The sequence below is a fragment of the Bos grunniens genome, chromosome 13, assembly GCF_055505025.1.
Source record: "Bos grunniens cultivar Pamir isolate PY7600 chromosome 13, Bosgru_T2T1.0, whole genome shotgun sequence".
NCBI classification, from domain to species: domain Eukaryota; kingdom Metazoa; phylum Chordata; class Mammalia; order Artiodactyla; family Bovidae; genus Bos; species Bos grunniens.
The window spans coordinates 77,349,372-77,372,770 of NC_141177.1; the positions used below are offsets into that span (position 1 = coordinate 77,349,372).

The window sequence follows — 23,399 nt, forward strand, 5'->3', positions numbered from 1 at the left end:
CTGTCTTCACAGTCCAACTCTCACATCCATACATGACTACTGGAAAAACCATAGCCTTGACTAGACAAACCTTTGTTGGCAAAGTAATGTCTCTGCTTTTGAATATGCTATCTAGGTTGGTCATAACTTTCCTTCCAAGGAGTAAGCATCTTTTAATTTCATGGATGTGGTGTTAATGTTTCTCCTTTGGGGTCTGCACTGTGGATTCATTCCAGCTAACCCCTTCTTTTAATGCCATCTTATAGAATACAGTTCTAGACTAGGAAGAAAATTGTCATTTCTGCTTTCTTCTTTTGTTAAAATTATGCTAAAATATATATAACATTCATAGGGCTGCAAAGAGTTGGACATGACTGAAGCGACTGAGCACGTGCACACGTGCGCACACAGCATAAGAGTTACCACGGTAACCATTTCAGGTGTGCTTTGCAGTGGCACTTAGTACATTTACCTTGTTGTACAACCGTCACCCCCCTCCATCTCCAGAACTTTTCACCTTCTCCAACTGAAACTCTGTGCCCATTAAGTAATGACTCCCTAATTCTGCCTCCCTCCAGCCCCTGGCAACCACCTTCTTGCTTCCCATCTCTGCATTTTGACTTCTAGGTGCCTCATGCAAGTGGAATCATGCAATATTTGTCCTTTTGTGTCTGGCTTATTTCACTGAGCTTAGTGTCTTCAGAGCTGACCCATGCTGTGCCATGTGTCAGAATGTCAACTCTTTTTAAAGCTGAAAATTCCATTGTATGTGCAGACCATGTTTTGCTCATTGATATCTTGATGAACATTGGGTTGCTTGCTTCTATGTTTAGGCTTTTGTGAATAAAGCTGCTATGAGCCTTGTGTACAAATATCTGAGTCCCTGCTTTTACTTGTTTTGGGTATATACTGTGATGTGGAATTGTTAGATCATATGGTAATTCTGTGTTTAATTTATTGAGGAACTACTGTATAGTTTTCCATCTTCTTGATCCCTCTTGTAATCACGTGACCATTTCCTGGCTGAAGAGGGTGATAAGGGATGAAGGGGCTTAAGGGGCTTCTGCTCTCTTAGGGATTGTCTTTGGTTAGACTGTTCTTTTTAATTGATGAATGATGCCTGAGGAAAAAATTCTTTGGCTTCATGCTAATGAATTCCTTAAAGAATAAAAGGCCCCACAACACGGAGCCCTGGGAATTGTGGGTTTGAGCCTTAGGTGGCTGGATGTGATGAGGGCTGCTGGGTAGCAGACTCAAACGACACGTTGTCTTCAAACTCCTCCCTTGAGGTTAATGAGACATCACAAGAAACAGCGATCCACGAGTGTGTCTTACTGTGGACTTTCCAGTATAATACATCCGTACGTATTAGATACCCCCAGGTATGACCCTCAGATGCAAGCAGTAATGAGGCCAGACTCTGGGACATGGTGCCAGAGGCATGGGTCTGGCGGGTGAGCTCAGTGATACCCCCCTCCCAGGAGATGGCACAGGGCCTGCTGTGCCCAGAGCTAACAGACCTCTGTCCTGCAGGTTACAGGTGGCTTCCTGCCTTGCATACAGAAACACTAGATACCCAGAGAACATTTTCTATTTTCCAGAACTTTCCAAATTGCTGACTATGTCAGTTGCTCTCATAGGAGTTGTGCAATGATACCTAAGAATTAAAATCAGTTAGCCTCCGTGTTGTTCCAGCTAACGCACGTGCTTGCGTCATCTTTGGTTGCGCAAGAGGATGTCACCCCTGCCCCAGGCTTGGCCACCTCCCCCGCTGCATCCAGCGACTGCACTCTGGGACTTGAGCTCCCCTCTGTTCAGTCCTTAGGAAAAGCAGAATCAGAGAGGATTATCTGAAGGATATACAATCCCTCTGTTCTTCTTAGAAACTCCGACATTTATCTATCCCTGGATTAAGAGAGATCATCAAAAAAAAAAAAGGAATTCCTGGCTGACCCCTCATGGAAGAAATTTGCCTGCTGATTTGCGTGATGCTGTAATACACAGCTGTAATACACAGCCTTACAAAGCCCCTTGTTCTCCAGATGCTGTCTTCACCCGCCCGCTGTACGCGGTACCTGCTGCGGGTAAAGCCCTGCAAGAGGAGTGGCTCCCTGGACTCCATGCCAGGAAGTGTTCTTCTTTGAGCAGTTGGTCTGTGTGATCCCATTCTACTGCACGGACCCCTGTCTGCTCGTTGCCCCCGGGAAGCTGGGAGACCAGGCAGCCCTCTGCCTCCAGCATGGGGGCAGAGCTCAGGCTCGATTTTGTGTGAAGTCATGCCTGTCTTTAACTTATTTTGTAAGTTCTTCTTTTTCTTTTTTTCATTCCCTCACTGAGGCGAGGTTGAGTGGTCTGATTTTTGTAAGCTGCTTAACTCTTTTAAGAAGTAAACTGAGGGGATAAATATGAATCAGGTGTCCTCACTTTTGAATGTTTAGAGGACAAGATGTGTATCAATTGCCAGTTTCAGGTAACTGGAATATGCTCAGTATAGCTGGCCTGAAAACCATTCTTGTTCTGAGTATGACTAAACCCTAGGCTCCATGCTGTCCTGATCTCGGAATCCTCCCCCTGCCAGTGCTGTGCTTGGCATGTAGTAGGTGTTCAGTTAACATCCCCTAAGATTTGAACAAACAGGATCTGTCTGCCCCTGAGTTACCCACGAGCACAGCCTGGAGATTCTGAGAAGCAAAGAGAAGCTAAGATTCTCTGGTGTTTTCTACCCCTTCGTCGCACGTGGAGGGGAGGAAACACAGCTGGCGCCTCTAACGGTCTTCGTCTCCCCTCCGCAGACTCATATTTCCAGACTCCCTCCTGGCGCGGTGGCCGGACAATCCGTGGCGATTGAAGGAGGCGTCTGCCGCCTGGAGAGCCCGGTGAGCTGAGCCTTCCAGCGGAACCCGGAGCGTCGAGGGCATCGCCGAACCCGGGCTCCACGGGGTTCTAACGGAAGTTGGATGTTTAACCTTCCTCGTTTCATAACTTCTGTCGCAGCCTCGTGCGTCCCTCGCGCATCCCTCGCGACACTAGTGCTGCTGTAGTTAGTGCTTGGCAACACGCGGGTCTTGGGCGGGGGAGCGGGATGCGGTGTGTGTGAGTGTGTGTGTGCGCGTGTGCTCGCTTCTTCAATGAATTAGAAACTCCTCCTTATTATGTAACCTCAGACCAGGAATGATTAAATCATCTTCCCAAAATGCGTGCTTTAACTGTTTACAGGTAAAACCTAAAGTTGCAGGAAGTGGTTGATTTCACAAAGCAGTACCGACTGTGTTGATGTAACATGTAATGTGTCTGAAACTGCAGAGTAAATCTACTTGTTGCAATGATGGACAGTGGCCGTGCTCCTGATAACAGTGCTAGTAACAAAGTATTTTTATTTGTTAGCCAGTTTAAGTGGATCCTGTGGTGACTTAAACTGTTGTTCTCATCCCTCATATGGGGCATTTTTCTTTAACAAAGAATGGTTTCAGTGAAACAATCTAGCAGAGAATTAAGGTCAGAACCTTTTTAAATAATAGTCTTATTGATAAAGTTTGTACTTCCTTCCTCAAGCTTTTCTAAGCTTAAATCCTGCATAGTTTCGAGCTGTGTGTACTGTATTATGAAAGAATATGTAAAGAGAACATACAGTAATGCAGTCCTTAATCTGTGTATAATGGAATGTTATTTACAATGTAACACTGTAAATAAGAAAGCAAAATTTATGGGAAAATTCAATATTATCTTTGTTTCTTGTTTAAATATATTTTTAAGATAAAAGGCACAAAAATAAAAGAAGCATATTGCTGGATATAGTGTGTGATTCTCCTCTGACTAATAAATTATCTTTTGAATCCTAGAGTGGAGAGTTGTTTTTTATTTTGTTTGTAAAAAGTTACTTTTTCCAGAAATCATACCTGTATGCCTCTAGCTGTGCTTCTTATTGTTCAAAATCCAGTTTTATCTCTGTTATTAGACTGGACACCAGCAAGATGAAAGATGAACTTAGTGCATGATTGTGTGGTCAGTGTAGAAGTCCCTAAAATTTCCACTGTAATTTGATTAAAAAAAAATAATGAAGGAAAGGAATAGGAACACTTTGCTTTGAGAAATGGCAATGGCAGCTGAAAAGTCAATGGTTTCAGTTGATAAATTGCTTCTAAATGTTATATTTAGTGATTCTGGAGCCACATAAGAAAACCAAGACTTTCCTTTTGATTTTACATGTAAGAGGTAACTATCAAGAAGATACTAAAGATAGACGTGCTGGGGAGGAAGTTCCCACCATATAATCATGGCTCTGGGCGGTAACTGATAAAGCCCCAGATGAAATTATACACTTGACATCGATGTATGGCCAAATTATAAAGGAAAGACAACCAAAATGGAGTGGGTGTAAATATGAATGATTTGGGAGTTGCTGACTTATATCCTTCATACAAGCAATTACGTTTGTCTCATTGTGTCCTTGTAGACAGGTCGGTGCCGTGGTATCTGTTTCTCATTCTTAATGAGGCCAAGAACTTCGTAAGAGATCGGCTGGCTGGTAGGGAGCCTTTGGCTTCAAAAGCTTTCAAAGACCTGTTACCTGTTGGCAGGGTTTTTTTCAGGAACTGGATTGGATCACATAAAACTATCAGGACACTTTGGAATCTGAAAATCATCTGACCTATTTCACCAGGAATGCCATTTCTTTCATCTCCTTTTGACTTTATCCCATTCACATTTGAAAGTTTGGGCTTGTTAAACACCATTTTTATGAAGAGTTTAAAAACTGGTCAGTATAAAAGGGCACAGCCCCTTCAAAAACAGTCCATTAAGAATGTTTTTCTAGTTGTTGGTTTTTTTAATATAAGGACTGTTGTGAAACCAAGAAGGGGAAAAATGACACTTAAGGATCATGGAGGCAAAAAGTAATGGGGGTAGTATAAGTGCCTTGATTATAAGATCAGATATTGAAGAAAAGATAGTGGAACGAGAAGACGACTCTGACAGATATAAGATCAACATCGTTTCGCTCAAAAGCAGGAAAGGTAGAAAGGAACAAGAATATAACCTCATTCCCAAGTTTGGCCTCTGTCACCAAGACTCTGAAGCTGTGTTTAAAGGTGCCCACTTTTAATGTGGATGATCCTGTTTTCTGTTTCTTTTTAAGGCCTGGGCATTTGATGTCTGGTTCTCTTGGACATAGCCATCCCTGTGATCCTCTCTGAGTTTAGAAACGGGGATTTCTTCTGACCTTGGCAAGGAGGCAGAGGGTGTGCACTGTATCCTGAGGAGTCCTTGTGTGGACCTATGGCGTGGAAGTCTTGTCTGGACTCTGTCCTCGCTTGTCACCTCTGCCAGCTCTCTCTGTTTCCTGTGTGTGTGCCTGCGGTGGGTACTTTCTCATCCTCTAACTGCCTTTTCTAAATGTGCACTTGAACTCAGATACCAATGTCTGTTAGAACTGTGTGAGTGAACTCCGGGAGTTGGTGATGGACAGGGAGGCCTGGCGTGCTGCGATTCATGGGGTCACAAAGAGTCGGACACGACTGAGTGACTGAACTGAACTGAACTGATTAAGTATACATAAACAAGTCATCAGTACTAGTCTGAGATGCTTGTCTGTGAGCAAAATGGATGTGTTTTAGTTTATTGACGTGGGGACATCTCTTGGTTGCTCAGAAGCCTTTTGTCATCTGGCCCCATGTTTGGGAGTGGTGATGTTCATTCCGGGTACCTGAGATGAGCAAGATTACTCTGTTGCAACAGATGGAGGGTGTGAGAGAGGGGAGCAGGGAGTGAAGAAGGGAAGATTTAGAAAAGTGCTAGAATTATTAATTATTGTGAAATTTTAAAAAAATCTGATCATTGTTACAAAAGCGATCTATGCTTACTATAATAAAAATAAAAGCAAGAAAAAAATTAATTCATAACCCCATTTCCCTAGAGACAACGGTTTTTAACACTTTAGCTTGTATCCTTTAGTTTCTATTCTTAAAGATTCTTCTTATGCATGAATTTTCTGTGCTTTTAACACACAAGTCAGATTATATTGAACCCCTAAATGGAGTTATATAGCCTTCAGTTTTCACTTAATAATATTATGGAAAGCTGTCCAAACCTGTAGGGTTACATATACCTCATTACCCACTTCCCCTCCCACAAGGCTGATTTGGCCAATTCACATAGGTATATGAATACATATATTTTATATGAAAACTGTTATAAACTCTTCAGAGTACTGACCTCTATTTTCAGCACCTATTCTTGGAAACCATTATATATAAAGATACAATCTGAAAAAGTATTATAAAATATTAGCTAAAAAGGTATTATTTTCCCTTATAGATTATTATAAAATATTGAGTATAGTTCTATGCTGTATAGTAGGTCCTTGTTGGTTATCTGTTTTTTATATAGTGTATCAGTTAATCCCAAGCTCCTAATGTATCCCTCCTCTTCCTTTTCCCTTTAGTATATAGTTAAATTCTTAAACAATGCCTCCTAACATTAAAAAAATATATATATTTCTTGAGTCAAACCCATCAACTTTCCTCTGACAGGAGCCCTCTAATTGCTCAATAGTGTGAACCCCTCTGTGCCCTGAAGCCCAGTCTTTTTGCCCTACTTAGGGCTGCAGTGGTGGGTCATGGTGGGGTTTGGATTTCCAGAGAGACTGTAGGTGGAAGTCCCCCGCCCCCAAACTGGTCCAAGAAAAGGTTGAACCCAGAAGATGAGCCTTTGTGTGGACGATGACTTCGTTTGCCTTTAGCTGTATTCTGAGGACTGATGCTGAAGCTGAAACTCCAATACTTTGGCCACCTGATTCGAAGAGCTGACTCATTTGACAGACCCCGATGCTGGGGAAGATTGAGAGCAGGAGGGGATGAGATGGATGGCATCACCGACTCAATGGACATGAGTTTGGGTGGACTCCGGGAGTGATGATGGACAGGCAGGCCTGGTGTGCTGCAGTCCATGGGGCCGCAAAGAGTCGGACACAACTGAGTGACCGAACTGAACTGAACTGAAACTCTTCCCCCACAGCTGGATGAGCCGGGGAAGGAGGTGTGGGTGGGCATACCTCTGGGGCTGCAGGTGGGAGTGAGTGAGCAGTGGTGGGCAACAGAAGGTAGTCCTTTCGTATTAATATTTATTCTGGGGTGTTAGAATTCTTAAGCAATACATCGCCTCTCCCCAGCACTTAATTTGGGGGAACTGAACGATGTACCCGCCCAGATATCTGCCATCAGAGCCCCACAGGCTGACCAAGTTGCCCAAGCTGCGTTTCTTATCCCGCCCACCTGGCCCTGAGGTGGACGGCCGCAGAAAGGGTTAACGGGGGAACTGGCAGGGCCCTTGCTCTGAGGCTGCACACTCAGCTTCCAGAAGCCCATCCGCCAAGCCCAGAACGATTCTTCCCGACCAGCTGTGGAAGCCAGAGGGAGAGCGAGCACGGTGGGTGCTCCTTGAGGTGCTGGCGTCCCCGGAGCCCTGAAACCACAGTGGCAACGCTGGAAAAACCAGGCGAGGGTCTCTCTGCCTGAAACTGCCGTCGGGGTTTCGCTGATTGTCAGCAGAGCTTCAGAAGCTGCCAAGAAAAAAAATCTAAACAGTTCCTTTACCGTCTGCTTTGCTATTATGCTGAAGATACAAAGGGTTGCTCCTAAAACGGCCATTCCTGGGCTTGGGAAATCCAGCAGTGTTTAACAGAAGATCTCATTCTTCTACTATATTAAGGGAAATGAATGTTTCTTTTGCATTTAGAAGCAGTAAGATTTGAATCTTTCCATTCAAGATTTCCCCCCAAGCCTGTTAACTAGCTGCCACTCTGTCCAGTTAATGCTCCCACCATTCTTCTGGATGGTCAGACCCAAATCCTTGTGTTTTTTTTTTTTTTTTCCATGTTTCACAGCACAGTGAACTGCCCCCAAACCCTAGTAGCTTTGACAATGGCTTTTTTATTTGCTTATAGCTCTGTCAGTGAGACTCAGCCTCTCTCAGTGGCTTTCCAGTGCTTTCACTGGTAGGCATGGTGCTCAGCTGAGCTGAAGGGTAAGACAGGGGCTGGGCTGCGGAGCATCCTTTCTCCATGTAGGCTCAGGGCCTCTCCCTCTGTTCGAGGCTTCTCGACATGGTCCTTTCAGACCATCTCTCCTACAAGATGTGGTGCCTTCAGGTTCCCAGCAGCACAAAAACAGAAGCTGCTGCCTGTGGAATATGGGAATCTTACTTCCCCAACCAAGGGATGAGCCCTTGTCCCCTGCATTAGAAGGTGCATTCTTAACCTCAGGACCGTCAGGGAATTCCCTTGCCGTGCCTTTTTAAGATTAAGTTCAGGACTGGCCCAACATTTGCTACATTTATTGCTTACATCAAGTCCCCTGGCTCAGTCCAGATTCAAGAGGAAGGGGCTGCATAAGGGCATGAATCCAGAGTCAAGATGTACAGGGGCCACTCACCCAACATCCTTGAATCTACTTTCTCTGCTATTTTACAACAAATCCATTAAGAAATTATATTGGCCCTCCTTTTTTAACATTTATTTATTTGGCTGTGCTCAGTTGCTGCATGCAAGATCTTCAATCTTCATTGCAGCGTTCGGGATCTTTTTTAAGCTGTGGCATGCGAATTCTTAATTGCAGCATATGGGATCTGGTTTCCTGACCAGGAATCGAACTCAGGCCCCTTGCCTTGGAAGTGCAGAGTTTTAGCCACTGTTGCTGCTGCTGCTGCTAAGTCGCTTCAGTCGTGTCCGACTCTGTGCGACCCCATAGACGGCAGCCCACCAGGCTCCCCCATTCCTGGGATTCTCCAGGCAAGAATGCTGGAGTGGGTTGCCATTTCCTTCTCCAATGCATGAAAGTGAAAGTGAAAGTGAAGTCGCTCAGTCGTGTCCGACTCCCAGCGAGCCTACCAGGCTCCTCCATCCATGGGGTTTTCCAGGCAAGAGTACTGGAGTGGGTTGCCATTTAGCCACTAGATCACTAAGAAAGTCCCTCCTGTTGCCGCTCCTTTAAAGTATATCTGGAAGCCAACCACTTCTCACCAGGCCACTGCAGCCATCCAGATCGTCTCTGACCTGGCTCATCACAGCAGGGCCCTGCACTGGCCCCCTGTGTCTGCACTTGTCCCTCAGGTACTTGTCTACCTGGCAGCCAGGTGAAATGCAACCAGGGTGCTCCTCTTCTCAAATCTTTCCAGTACCTCTTGTCCCAGAGCCCTTAGGAGACCCGAGGCTCTGCTCCCTGTCGTTCTCCGGCATGCTGCCTGCCCTTGCTCACTCTGCTCTGACCATCCTGGCCCCCTTGCTGTTCTTGGAGCAGCTTAGATGTGCTCCTATCTCAGAACTTACCCCTCCTTGGAAAACACTTTCCAGATAGATCCGCATGGCTTATTTCTTCCTCAGCTCCTTCAACTCTGTTCAAATATTACCTTCTCAGTGAGCACCCTCCTCATCACATTCCCCCGCAGCCTGCTCCATCATCATCTTGCATTATTTATTTGCCTCTGGCACTCACCACTTTCTACTCTACCATCTAACGGACATCTTTGTTGGTTTAGAGGCCTCCCTCTGTGTGAAAGTAAGCTCCCTGGAAACGGCATCTCTGTGTCACTCACACTATCCCTCCAGCACCTGAGACACTGCCTGGCACATAATAGGTCTTCAGTAAATATTGTTAAATGGGTAAATGAAGGCTCCTCATGGTGACATGGAAGAGCCGGTGTGCAGTGGTGTAGTACTCCCCTAGGAAATCAGCACAAACTTACCAGCTTGAGACAACACGAGATTATCACCCCACAGTCCTGTAAGTCACAAGTCCCTGGCTGGTTCCTTTCTCCGTCTCCTATGGTTCAAAATCAAGATGGCGGCAGGCTGTATTCCTTGTGAGAGGTACCACGGGACAATGTTTTTCCAGCTCTTTCAGGCTATGGGCAGGATTCTGTTCCCTGAGGCTGTAAGAATGAGATTCCCATGTCCCTGCTGGCTGCTGGCTGGGGGTTGTTTTCAGTTTTCACTGACACTCTTGGTTCCTGGCCCCTTTTGTCTGTCTTCAAATCCAGTGACAGCTGGGTTGAGTCCCTCTCATGCTTTGAATCCCTGACTAATCTCCTTTCCAACAGATCTCTTCTGGCTACCGTGAGGAAATGTTCTCCACTTTTAAGAGCTCTTCTGATTTGATTGGGCCCAGCTGAACAAGCCAGGATAATCTCCCCATCTCAAGGTCCATACTGTAATCACATCTGCAAAGTCCCTTTTGCCATGCAAGCAACATGTTACACGTTGTGGGGAGCTGGGTGTCTTTGAGGGCCATTATTCTGCCTTTCAGAAGCATCAATAGTGCAGTGAACTGAGGCAGGAGAACACAGGCTGGCTCTGCCAGGCTAACCTCCTATAGGATCTTGAACAAGTGGCTTAGGTTCTTAGAGGTCACAATTTCCTCCTGTGCTGCTGCTGCTGCTGCTGCTAAGTCGCTTCAGTCATGTCCGACTCTGTACGACCCCATAGACGGCAGCCCATCAGGCTCCCCCATCCCTGGGATTCTCCAGGCAAGAACACTGGAGTGGGTTGCCATTTCCTTCTCCAATGCATGAAAGTGAAAAGTGAAGGTGAAAAGTGAAAGTGAAGTTGCTCAGTCGTGTCCGACTCTAGCGACCCCGTGGACTGCAGCCTACCAGGCTCCTCCATCCATGGGATTTTCCAGGCAAGAGTACTGGAGTGGGGTGCCATTGCCTTCTCCGTCCTCCTGTGCTAAACTAAGGTAATTGAATTAAGTTAAAGATCCATAAGAGTTTAGCTTCCTTAAAAATAGTGACTCATTGTTATACAGAGTGAGGTAGGTCAGAAAGAGAAATATTGTATACTGACATGTGTATGTGGAATCCAGAGTGATGGTACTGATGAAATTATTTGCAGGGCAGCAATGGAGATGTGGACATAGATAAAAGACTTATGGGCTATTTGGGGGGAAGGAAGGAGAGGGTGGGATGTATGGAGAGAGTAACATGGAAACATACGTTACCGTTTGCAGAATAGATAGCCAATGGGAATTTGCTGTATGACTCAGGGAGCTCAAACGGGCTCTGTGATAAGCTAGAGGGGTGGGAGGCAGGTTCAAGAGGGAGGTGTACCTATGGATGAGTCATGTTGAGGCTTGACAGAAACCAACACAATACTGTAAAGCAATTATCCTTCAATTGAAAATAAATAAATTAAAAAAAAATAGTGGCTCAGACTCTGCACTCCCAAAGCAGGGGACCTTGATTTGATCCCTGGTTGGGGAACTAGATCCCACATGCTGCGACTAACGGTTCACACATCACAACTAAAGATCTCACACGCTGCGACTAAGACCTGGCACAGTCAGGTAAATGAATGTTTTAAAAAGTTGTGGACCTGTGATGCCACAGTTCCTCCAGCCCCCTTCACACCTTTATACGACCTACTCTGAATACTGTGTTTTGTGTGCTGGTTTATTAAGCAAATGTCTAAAACCTTGGCACACCATATAGAAATAGTCTCAAATATCGATGGTAGAAGTACGTAATACAGCACTTCCAAGGACAATTTGGCAATATGTTGGAAATGGCACATGCATTTGCCCTCTAAGAGAGAAACATACTTCTGGGCATCTATTTTATTGATACACCGGCACACATACCAAAATGACAAGTGTGCAAGGATATTTGTTTAGCATGTTTATAATAGCAGATTATTGGGGATCAGAAGGGCTTTGCAGGTGGTGTTAGTGGGAAAGAATCCACCTGCCAGTGCAGGAGATAGAAGAGACAAGGGTTCAATCCCTGGGTCAGGAAAAAGCCCTTGAAGTAGGAAATGGCAAACTGTATTCTTGCCTGGAAAATTCCATGGACAGAGGAGCTTGGTAGGGTATAGTCCATGGAGTGGCAAAGGAGTTGGACACAATTAAGGGCACACCTTAGCGATAACCCACACTTACGACAAAGGTGTCAGATGAACTACAGTCTATCCATAGAATGGAATAATATTAAGCTGCTGAAAAGGAAGATGCGTTTATCTTTTTGATGATGTGGAAAGATCTTCAGGATATATTAGATGAAAAGGGCAAAGTAAAGATTGGTGTGTATAACTTTCTGTCTTTGGGATAAGGATTAGGACAAAGACTATGTACAAATATCTTCTTGTAGGCATACATAAATTCTGGGAGGATACATAAGGAAAAAAGATGAATACTATCTATAGGGTAACAACTCTAAGGATAATGAGTGGAGTAAATAAGGGACTGGATGAGAGAAAACATGTTAATGTCACTACTCACTTTATATTCTCGGAAGGCCTCTTGCTCTTAGATGTGCTCTTCCATCCCTTAAAGCTGGCCGCCGTGAGGCACTGAAGTGAGGGTTACCATCTGCGATCTGCTCTCATCTAGCTCCCCTGCCCAATTCTTGAGCAGCTGCCCAAATCAGACGCCCTGGTCAAACCAGACTTCTTACCAGAGACAAAGGATTCAGTGTCAGTTACCAAAATCTCGTCCATTGCTTCAGTGTCTCGTCATATTTTCCACGTTTTGCTTTAATTTCACTTGATTCATATTTATAACTAAGGGGCTAGCAGCAGATGATTGATTCCCAAGACATGAAACTCTGTTATTTAAGGCAATGCTGGCTGCAAGATAGATAACCCCCCAAGTCTCAAAGTCTTATTATGATGAAGCTTTCTCACACAGATGAAGTCCAAGTGACAGCTGTCCTCCGACAATGATTCAGGGACTGAGGACCTTCATGCATGGATAGAACAACCAGGCAGAATATCAACATGGAAATAAAAGACTCGAACAGCACTGTATATAATGTGCACCTAGAGACATGTTTAGAATACTTCACCCAACAGTAGCAGAATACACACTCTCTTAAATGCCCATGAAACATTCTTTAGGTCAGACTTTATGATTGGCCATATGTAGACGGCTGTCTTCTTTCTTCCTCTGTGAATGTGGTGTCCTAAGCTCCTCCCACATGACGTCATTTTACCTTAATCAACTCTTTAAAGGCCATATCTCCAAAATGGTCACTTTCTGAGGTACTGGGGTAAAGGCTTCAACATATGAATGAATGTTGTGGGGAACAAGTCAACCTATGCGAAGTGAAAAAAAAAAAGTGAAGGGGTTAGTTACTCAGTCATGTCCAACTCCTTGCAACCCCGTGTAGCCCACCAGGCTCCTCTGTCCATGGGATTCTCAAGGCAAGAATATTGAAGTGGGTGGCCATTCCCTTCTCCAGAGAACCTTCCTGACCCAGGGATCAAACCCAGTCTCCTGCATTGCAGGTGGATTCTTTACCATCTGAGGCACCACAGAAGTCCCTAATTCAACACAAAAGATTTTATAAATAAACATTTGCTAGTTTTAATGAGGACCCCTTGTAAAGGAAACAAAAATTCATAGTTCCCAAGTGTTAACATAAGTTATTTAAAAATAATGCCACTTGTATAAACACAAAACTAGGTAGAAACGTCTTACGTGTATAGCTCTTTTTTTTTTTTTAACTTTACAATATTGTATTGGTTTTGCCATATATCAACATGAATCTGCCACAGGTATACACATGTTCCCCATCCTGAACCCTCCTCCCTCCTCCCTCCCCATACCATCCCTCTGGGTCGTCCCAGTGCACCAGCCCCAAGCATCCAGCATATAGTCATAATCCCAGTAGATTTGCAAGTGAATACAACAAAATCCAAAATTAATAAAGTTCATTTTAACAATGATATAAGAGCATGGATTATAATTACATTGTTTTTGTCATTGTTTTGTCTCAAATCATCATTTAATTTTGGTCATTATGGCTTTTATTAATAGTTCTAAAATTTCCATGTGTTTTTCTTTATATCTTACATTTCTTTGCTGAGACTTTCTGCTTTTTATTCATTTGTTTCAGGCATGTTCCTAATTGTTTGTTGAAGCATGTTTATAACAGCTTGTTTAAAATCTTCGTCAGACAGCCCTAACATCTTGGTGTTGACACTTGTTGATTTGTCTTTCTAGTTGAGATCTTCCTGATTCTTGGTATGAGTGGTGTTTGAAACCTGGATATGTAGGATATTATGTTTGAAGTCTCTGGATCTTATTTAAAAACCTTATCTTTCAGCAGAACTCTTCTGACAACACCCTGGTGGGAGAAGGGGAATGCTCCCTTACTACTTGCCAGACAAAAGTGGAAAGCATGCCCCACTCAGCTGCATTGACACTCATGGGGGAATGGCTTCTTATTACTGCTTGGTGGGGTGTGAGTGTAGGGTCCCACTAAGTTTTTGCAGACACCATGCCAGCTGGTGGGGGTCATGAGGAGGACATGTTGTCTGTACTCCCTAGAAGAGATGGAAGTTTCTAGTGCCCACTTGGCCTTCTCTGACATGACTTGGCAGAGGGGGTGTGGGACGCCTGTCACAACCTGATGTGGGGAGAAGTCTAGGCTGTCCCCTTGACCTTCACTGGAAGGGGTGGGATGGAGATGCACGCTTAGCCTGTGAAGTTTGGCTGGCACAGAGCACTATTATCTAAAAGTTTCTTGTTTTGCTGGGCTGCTCCTTGTCTGTCCATTGGAATGGAGAGAGCAGTCTTTCCTCGGGGCTTGTTTTGTCTGTGCCTGTTGGTGTCCCTGGGTTACTAGCTTCTCCAGCACCCAGTCTGGACACATGAGGCGAAGTGAACACTCAGCCTGCTCATGCCTTGTTCAGGGGCCCAACTGCTCTGACTTCTTTGCTCCACCTTTCCAGCTTTTCTTCTTATTTTTTACAGATAACGTCCCATGTTTTTTCAGCTGTGCTTAGTGGAAGGAATAGAGGAAAGTACTACTTCATCTTTCCAGAGGCAGATTGTTATTACAGAAGTAGTTATGTGGAAACTGAACTCATTGACTTGACTCCTGCTTTTGCACTTGATAGCCATCATCTGACATGATTGGCATTACACTTCCTTTTGGATAATAAACTTGTCTTTAACTACCTACCCATTATTTTTCTAGCCAGTCCACTTTAAACACACCCTGGGAAATTGTGATGCAGCTGCTTCATGAAAAATTCCTAATTTAGAGTTGACCTCTGCACTTACTGCTGACAAAGATTGGCACACAGACTGCTATATGTACTATCTCTGGTCAACCCTGAACAATGAAAATAATCCACTCAGGCTATCATTTCCGTGCAACTTGCCTGGCCGTGCCTTTCTTCTCCAGCTACCTGAAATCTTTGTCTGGTGTCACCATTATAACAACTTCAAATGCAAATGCAAATAAAATTGCCTTTCACGTATTAGTTACAAAGTGACCCTGAATATGTTTGTTTTAATTTATTTTTGTCATCAAAATGAAAACATTTCTAATTACAAAATTCTTTGAATTCATGGGTTCTGGAGGCAATATCTATAAACTTACAGGAGCCTACATACTCCAGTTTGAGAAACTCAGGGCTTACTATTTCCAAATCTAGTTGGTTAATGAGAGGAGTTTTTAATGTAATATAAGCTAGCCTGCAGGTCTGTTAAACACTGGGGCACGTGAATGGGGGAAGGGGACCAGCGGGCACCATCTGGCCAGTGGAGGAATGATGAGAAGTTTATTCTTTGCACATCATATCCCTGGACACCACCATTTCCAGTGTGATCCAGCTGATTTCCAACTACCAGTATGTGCGTCTCTCTGCCCAAGGGTTCTCTCCAGAATGACCTGTGACAGGCCAGGAGTGCTAAGGAATGAACACTTTCTGGAGCAGTCCTCAACGCATGATCCTCAGGAGCTGAGGTTTTTAGCCTCACTTTGGGATGGGATTTCAGTGAGGCCTGTGTGTGCACCACTGCCCAGGATGTCCATGTAGTATTTCCAGTTTCCCATGGGGGTGACTTCCTCACTAATGCATCCTTTATTGACTGCATTTCCTTTCTTGCCACATGTTTCCACTCTCAGCGTTTCTTGTACCTCCCAAAGAAAATCCTTGCACTCAAATTCTCATCTCAGGGTTTACTTCTGGAAGAAAAGTATTTCAGAGTACTTTTACTTATTACACCTCATTTGACCCATACAACAATTCTGGAAGGTAGAAAGTTATATTAATCAAGAACTGTGAAGGAATGTGGGCCCCATATTCTGTTTTTTTTTTTTTTTTTTTTACAGTATCCCAAGAATAGCACCTGGCATACTATAGATGCTTAATAAATAATTGATGAGTAAAGGAAGAAACTGATGCTCCTTTAAGTACTTTGATCCAATTGCCAGTGAGAGAACCAGGACTCCAAACACAGTACTCTCTCCACTTTCCACTCAGGGTCCTGTTGCCAACCCTCTTGTCTCAGATCGTGGTTTGTGGAAGAACCTATAGTTAATTTAAACATGCCAGTATCATTGGCCAGTTCTAAACCACAGTGATGTCAATGGTTTTAGGACTGGTGGAACTGCTCTGTTAGTAAAAATATTAAAGACATTTATGACTTGAATGGCTAAATCTGTTTGTTCATATCACACAGACATTGGGGATCACATTCCCGTAGTAACCATCTGGAGCAGCCTGGCCCCATAAAATAGAGGCAAGTAGTCTTTTTCGGCTGCAAGTTAGTTAAAGCACTCCTAGCCCAGCTTTGTTTTTATGCTTTCCTCATCAGCAATGTGAACATCTTAAAGTCACTTTGCTTGGAGGAACCTCATTCTTTTTTTTTAATTAATTAATTTTTTATTGAAGGATAATTGCTTTACAGAATTTTGCTGTTTTCTGTCAAACCTCAACATGAACCAGCTATAGGTATACATATATCCCCTCCTTTTTGAAACTCCCTCCCATCTCCCTCCCCACCCCACCCCTTAGGTTGTCACTTTGTTTGGAGGAACCTCATTCTTTTTAACAGTCTGATTTGGGCTTAAAAAATCATTTTGTACCTAATTTGTGCATTCTAATGAGTTCTGTAATAAAGGGACATTTGCAGGTAAAATCATATTCAGGAGTAGAAACAAAGAAAAAAAATTTCCATTGTAGTTAGCAATGAATTAGATACTAACTCATTAATCAAATTTTACTCAATTCATGCATGTTCCCGCAAATGAATGGTTATTCTGTTGAAACCACTTTGATTCCCAGGCACTGCTTTCCCTAAACTCCTTAGAGTCATCAGGCACATTAAAGGATATCCAATTTCATTGGTCTAAGCTGAGTGATCGCAATTCATCAAGGCATGAAAAGTCTGTCCAGTCTTGTGGAATATCATTAAATGGTTCAAGGACGTTTCTAATCTTAATGATGGCCAAGGGGGAACAACTATTATGATGATGAATGGGAATGAATATCTGGAGAAAGTTCAAGGCATGTTATACTTACAAAGACTAATACACGTTGTTTATCTAAATCATCCAACTGATTAAAGAAACACACAAAGCCCAAGACAGTTAAAAGCAGAGAACCAAATAGGGTTTGACCTACCCTGGTATATTTATCGCTGACCATGTCATGCGTGTAAAATGTATTGCTCCACCAAGATGCTTGTGTATATAAATCGGGAGGGTCTTTTGAGGCTGATGTTGAGTAATATAGGCTGTCCAGTTTATTGCCTGGCTAAATATTTATATAAAATGAGTTCATTGATGGTGGAGAAGCCTCCATAAAAGGAGTCTTTCAATGTTACCAACTGATTAGCTACAATGCCCAGAGCTCAGTGAGACTGAGGTGGTGGTAACGTTGGTACTTTGGCTCCTGAAACCAATTCCTGAGCTGCTCACTGTTTTTGATCCCTGATCTGAGTTAGATCATTTTGTGTGTGTGGAACCAAGTAAAACACTACCTTCTTGGCGCTAAGAGCAGTTCTGAGTCTGTAAGGAAAGGGAAAATGCTTTTTGGTACACACCCAGGAGAAGAATGCTCTTCGGAGCCATCTCTCGAGGGGAGAATATGTCTATTGAAGGCACACTGTTTTTTACAACAGGCAGTCAATGATGGGTTAAATGAAGGAAGACTCATTTCATATCATAAAGGCCAGAGAATAAATCTCTCCTGCAGGGGGACTTTGTTTTGGCTGACCTTTCCCTGGGCAGCAGGAAGAAAACAATCAACCATATAGGTGGCTGGGAGGACAATGGGCCATGATCCAAAGACTTAATCATACTGCATATCTTTTCAGTAGTTCTGGGAGAGGTAGGTTATAGGGCTAGAATAGTGTAGCCATTCCTTAAAGAATTGTTTAAAGATAAGCTGGAGTAACAGAAGACTTCGAGTTAAAAGCTTTCTTCACTCGAAGTCTGACACAGCTCACCCTTAAGGTTTTCTTCAGACCTCCCTGGTTTCTCTTTCCCCATATCTTTTCATGGTTTCTCTCTGCTTCCCACCCTCTGAACACTGGTGGTCTCGGGGCTTGGTTCCCAGCCCTCTTGTCTCCATGGACGATCTTACTGAGTCTGATGGCTTGAACTGCACCTGAACTCCAGACTGTTGACTTGCATCTCCATGGTGACATCCAATAAAGCATTTTCATAACATGTCAAACCTTCGTTTCTATGTCTCCATCCCCTGACCTCAACCTGCTCCTCCCCCAGAATCCACCGTGTTGGTTGATGCTGTTCTCATTTACTCTCAGTTGCTATGTTAAAAATCTAGAAGTTGTCTGTTTTTTTCTTTATGTTTTCTTACCTCCACAAAATATGTTCTGAACCACAGCATAAGGAGTAGGCTGACTTAGAAAGATGCATTCTAACTTGATCTTGGGAGATGAAGTAATTAGGGCACCTGCTGAGCCGCAGACTACGCTAGGTCACTCCACATTCTTTTTTCTTTTGATGAGCAGAGGTATTTCAGCAAATTGGCCCATCTTGCGGCTCAGATGTGTAGACTTCAAATCCTGAGTCTTTGTTTTCAAGACTAGGAGTGTCAGTCCAGGTCATGTAAGCTCCCAGGCAGGAACACAGGGCAGGTTGTTGTATGTTCAAGTGGACTTTTGCTCTCTGTCCATCTTTGGTTATTATAGGCACAAAAGATGTAGGAGAGTTACTAAGACCAAATCAGCACTCAGCCTTCCCCAAGGGCCATGGCGCTATTCACCTCATTCTCTGGCATCTTTTCCTCCCAAAGAATTGTCTCCCTTTATTAACCTCACTTTGCTCTTCAGCTCACTGCTGTTGAGAAGACATGGCTTGTCCGCCACAGACTCCCAGACCACACTTTCATATTTCTTACTTCATTCTTCATAATCAAACATTTTACAATGAAGAAATGGAATTCCGCGTTTAAATGATAGTGGGAAAGCATCTCTTTCTTATTAAAGGAACTCCAGAAGTAATGCATTGATATGCTAGAAAATTTTAAAAACACAAAGAAAGTTGAATTTCCTTACAGTCCCATCACTGAGAAATACTCGTAACATTTTTTTCCCCTCCATCATTTTTAGTGCATTTGTATTTAAAATAAAAACTTATCCCAAATCTTATCTGGAATGGAAAATTTTTTGAAGGTTATTGTATGCACAACTTCTCATAGGAAGAAATTGGCATTTGTGATAAATTATTTTTAAAAATGTGTTAATTCTTTTATTCACTTCTGGCTGCGCTGGGTCCTTGTTGCTATGAGAGGGCTTCCTCTAGCTGTGATGAGCGGGCACTGCTCTTCGATGGGGTGCGTGGGCTCCTCACTGTGGTAGCGTCTCTTGTTGCGGAGCACAGGCTTCAGTATTTGCATTGCCCCGGCTTAGTTGCCCCCGGGTATGTGTGATCTCCCTGGACCAGGGATCCAACTGGTGTCCTCTGCATTTGCAGGTGGATTCTTTTTTTTTTTTAATTAATGTATTTACTTCGGCTGTGCTGAGTCTGTGTTGCTGCCAGGGTTTTTTCTCTCTTTACAGCGAGGGGGCTACTGTCTAGTTGCAATGCTTGGACTTCTCATTGCGGTTGCTTCTCTTGTTTCAGAGCTGGGCCTCTAGGGCACACAGGCTTCAGGAGCTGCAGTTCCTGGGCTCAGCGGTTGTGGTTCCCCAGCTCTAGAACACAGGCTCAGTGGATTTGGCACACGGGCTTGGTTGCTCTGCAGCACGTGGGATCAAACCCGTACCTCCTGCATTGGCAGGCAGATTCTTTATCGCTGAGCCACAAGAGAAGCCCTGCAGGTGGATTCTTAACCACTGGACCACCAGGGAAGCCCAGTTCCTGATAAATTACATCAGCAAATTTCTGATGGATTCTGATGGAATTAAGAAACTTATCTCTCCAGTTTGACTCTCAACTGTTGGGTCAGTAAAGATCTTTAGCTAGACCTTTCCTTTTCTTTTCTTTTTGTATCAATCATCACAATAATTATCTAACCATTTCTTTTCTTATAAAATCTCTCCATTAAGCATAAATCCTTGAATTTGTCTGGGCACATGGGTATAGTTCCTTTCCTGCAGCAAGATTGTCATAAAAGTTTTGTGTGTGCTCTTAATCAAATTATCTAAAAATTTTTAAATTACCATAAATGGGACCTTACTGCTTTTTAGTAAGAATAAATTATTTTAACACCAATTATATATATTCCCTCAGAGAAGGCAATGGCACCCCACTCCAGTACTCTTGCCTGGAAAACCCCATGGACAGAGGAGCCTGGTGGGCTGCAGTCCATGGGGTCGCTAAGTCAGACACGACTGAGCAACTTCACTTTCACTTTTCACTTCCATGCATTGGAGAAGGAAATGGCAACCCACTTCAGTGTTCTTGCCTGGAGAATCTCAGGGACGGGGGAGCCTGGTGGGCTGCCGTCTATGGGGTCGCACAGAGTCGGACACGACTGAAGCGACTCAGCAGCAGCAGCAGCATATATATTCCCTAGATGCTCTGCCTCAAAAATCTGAATGTTCTTTTCATGGGAGATACGTCTGGTACATCCTATTTTGAGAAGGTTCAAGGAACGTTTTCTGGAAGTCAAGTAAGTGGTACACACCCCAAGAACCAGCTCCCTGCTATGTTATACTTCTGCCCCAGGGGAAGAGCCAGACGCCTACTGTGAGGGCAGGAAGTACGGGCACCATCAGAGGTACTGAAACCGTACTGCGACTCGAATCCACAGTCTTTTAACTGAGATCACACACCTGGTGTCAGGAATTAGTGAAGCCCAGGTTCTTGATGTCTAATCACAGAAAAAACTCAGTGAGAGACAAAGTGATAGGTAAAAAGTGGATTTATTGAGAGAAAAAGACACTCCACAGTGTGACATGTGGGCCATCTTGGAAGGCAAGAATGGCTCCGATACATGGCGTGGTTAGTTTTTATGGGCTGGGTAACTTCATAGGCTAGTGCGTGGGACGATTATTCCAACTATTTTGGGAAAGGGGTGGGGATTTCCAGGAACTGGATCTCCGCCCACTTTTTGCTCTCTGATGGTTGGTGTGGAAACTGTCATGGTTTCCGCCCACTTTTTGCTCTCTGATGGTTGGTGTGGAAACTGTCATGGTTTCCGCCCAGTTTTTGCTCTCTGATGGTTGGTGTGGAAACTGTCATGGTTTCCGTGGGTGTGGCACTTAGCTTGGACTAGTTAGCTCTAACCAGTTCGTCATTTCCTATGGCCATGCCACTCTTGTACTGGCTGTGTCCTGCCCCCTTCCCTCCTGTTTCAGTACCACGACCAAATTGGTAGGATGGTCACGTGAGTGTGAGTGGTCAGTTGCTCAGTCATGTCAGACTCTTGCAGACCCCATGAGCTGTAACCCACCAGGCTCTGCTGTCCATGACATTTTCCAAACACTAATACTGGAGTGGGTTGCCATTCCTTTTCCAGGGGATCTTCCAAACCCAGGGATTGAACCCATGTCTCCTGCACTGGCAGGCAGATTCTCTACCACTGTGCTACCTGGGAAACCCAGAATACTCACAGCTAATACTTAGCATAGCTCTTAGTATATGAAAGTATACTTCAACTCTTAGAATAAAAGCACTTTATACATATTAAATAGTTTAATCCTTATAACAGCCCTCTGAGGTAGGAACTATCTATTTTAATGGAGCAACTGAGCTGCTCCATCACAGAGAGGCGCTGTGACTCTCTCAAGGTGAAATGGCAGAGCCCGTTTGAATCCTGCTCGAGCCCCTGTGTCCTCAGCCCTCCGCTGATCCTCAGCACTGCAGACAAAGACCAAGAGACCCGCCTGCGTCCTCTGCTCCCATCCTGCTCTGACCAGCTGTGGGCCTTGGGTGTGCCATTTGTCTGTTAATTCCACAAATGCCCGGTGAGCACTTCTGTAAGGGACGGTCTCCAAGCAGGGCTGCGATCCTTCCCTCTCTGACTGTGCGTGTTTGTTTTCTTTCTCTTCCCTTTGAATCGTGACTAACTCAGTCAATGCTTTGAGCAATGGAAAGCAGCACAGTTAAAGTCACGGGACATCTCAGTCCAGGCCTCAAAGGATCGGAAGCCTCTGTTTTCTTCCTCTTAGAACATTCCTTTTGGAGCCCTGCTGTCCTACTGGGAGGAAGCACAGCAGAGCCCCATGGGAGAAGGCCATGTGAGAGAGCTTCAGTGAAGTGACTAGCAAGCGACCTGTGTCAACTACGTGATTCATAGCTACGTGAATGAGACCACTTTTAAAATATTTATTTTTATTTATTTGGCTGCACTGGGTCTCAGTTGTGGCATGTGGGATCTTTAGTCGTGGCATGCAGGATCTAGTTCCTTGGCCAGGGATTGAACCCAGGCCCCCTGCATTGGGGGGGCGGGGGTTGGAGTCTTAGCCACGGTACCACCAGGGAGCTCCAGACAAGGCCACTTTGGACCTTCCAGTTATCCCATTGTCTCAGTCATTATTATGTGAAACAGAAGAACTAAAAGGTGAACCCACAGAATCGAGAACAGTAACATAATGTTTAAACAACTAAGTCTGGAGTGGTTAGTTATGCAGTGATTGGTGGTGGAAACAACCTACTATGTGCACACAACACCTCATCTTTAAAATGTGGACATTAACACTGATCTCACTGATCTTCTAATGAAGTAGAAAATTCCAAGTGTTTTTGTACCAATGCAGTATGGAAACTTCAGCCCGACATTTGAAATATGTACTTTTAATTATACCCAAAGAATACTAGAAAACAGTGTGTTGTCTCTTCTCTTTGGTTCTCTTTTTCTTTGAAACATTGGCTTTCTTTTTCACTAAGAAACAAAAGAGTTGTCTGATCCTGAAGGTATAGGACCTGCAGAAAATGCTAGTGAATTCCTAGCCTGATAGGGATGACTTTATCCTTCAACCTGCAAGGTTTTCCGTCTCCATTTTCAGCCTCTTACCTCTTACTCATCCCTCCTATCTCAGCCCCGGGGGCCTAGTCTTTTGCAGGTTTCTCACAGATGGCCCATTAACCACTTCCTTGGCACCACGCAGCCTTCCTTTACAGCACTTAGCATGGTTTACAGTCATTTATATTTGTGGGATTAGTGGGTGAGTGTCTCTCTTCATTATTTTATGACATTAGAACCAAACCTCCTTCTTTCTCCTGGT

General features: G+C 44.0%; 1 protein-coding gene across 29 annotated transcripts in view; it reads left to right on the top strand.

Annotated features, from left to right (window-relative positions):
- The window catches only part of TASP1 (taspase 1), a 318,225-nt gene that overhangs the window by 260,195 nt on the left and 34,631 nt on the right, over window positions 1-23,399 (top strand). For 13 of the 29 annotated variants that reach the window (XR_015138790.1, XR_015138793.1, XR_015138796.1 and 10 more), the window contains one exon: window positions 2,772-3,817. The exons of 7 other annotated variants lie outside the window; for them this stretch is intronic. Coding sequence is in view for 9 of the 22 variants with exons in the window: in XM_086331225.1 (XP_086187351.1) it covers window positions 2,772-2,864 (93 nt within the window). In the remaining 13 variants the exon portion in view is untranslated. Of the gene's footprint in view, window positions 1-2,021; window positions 2,278-2,771; window positions 3,818-23,399 lie in introns of those variants that run through there. 9 more of the 29 variants (XR_015138789.1, XR_015138795.1, XR_015138785.1 and 6 more) reach the window with 1 other exon arrangement.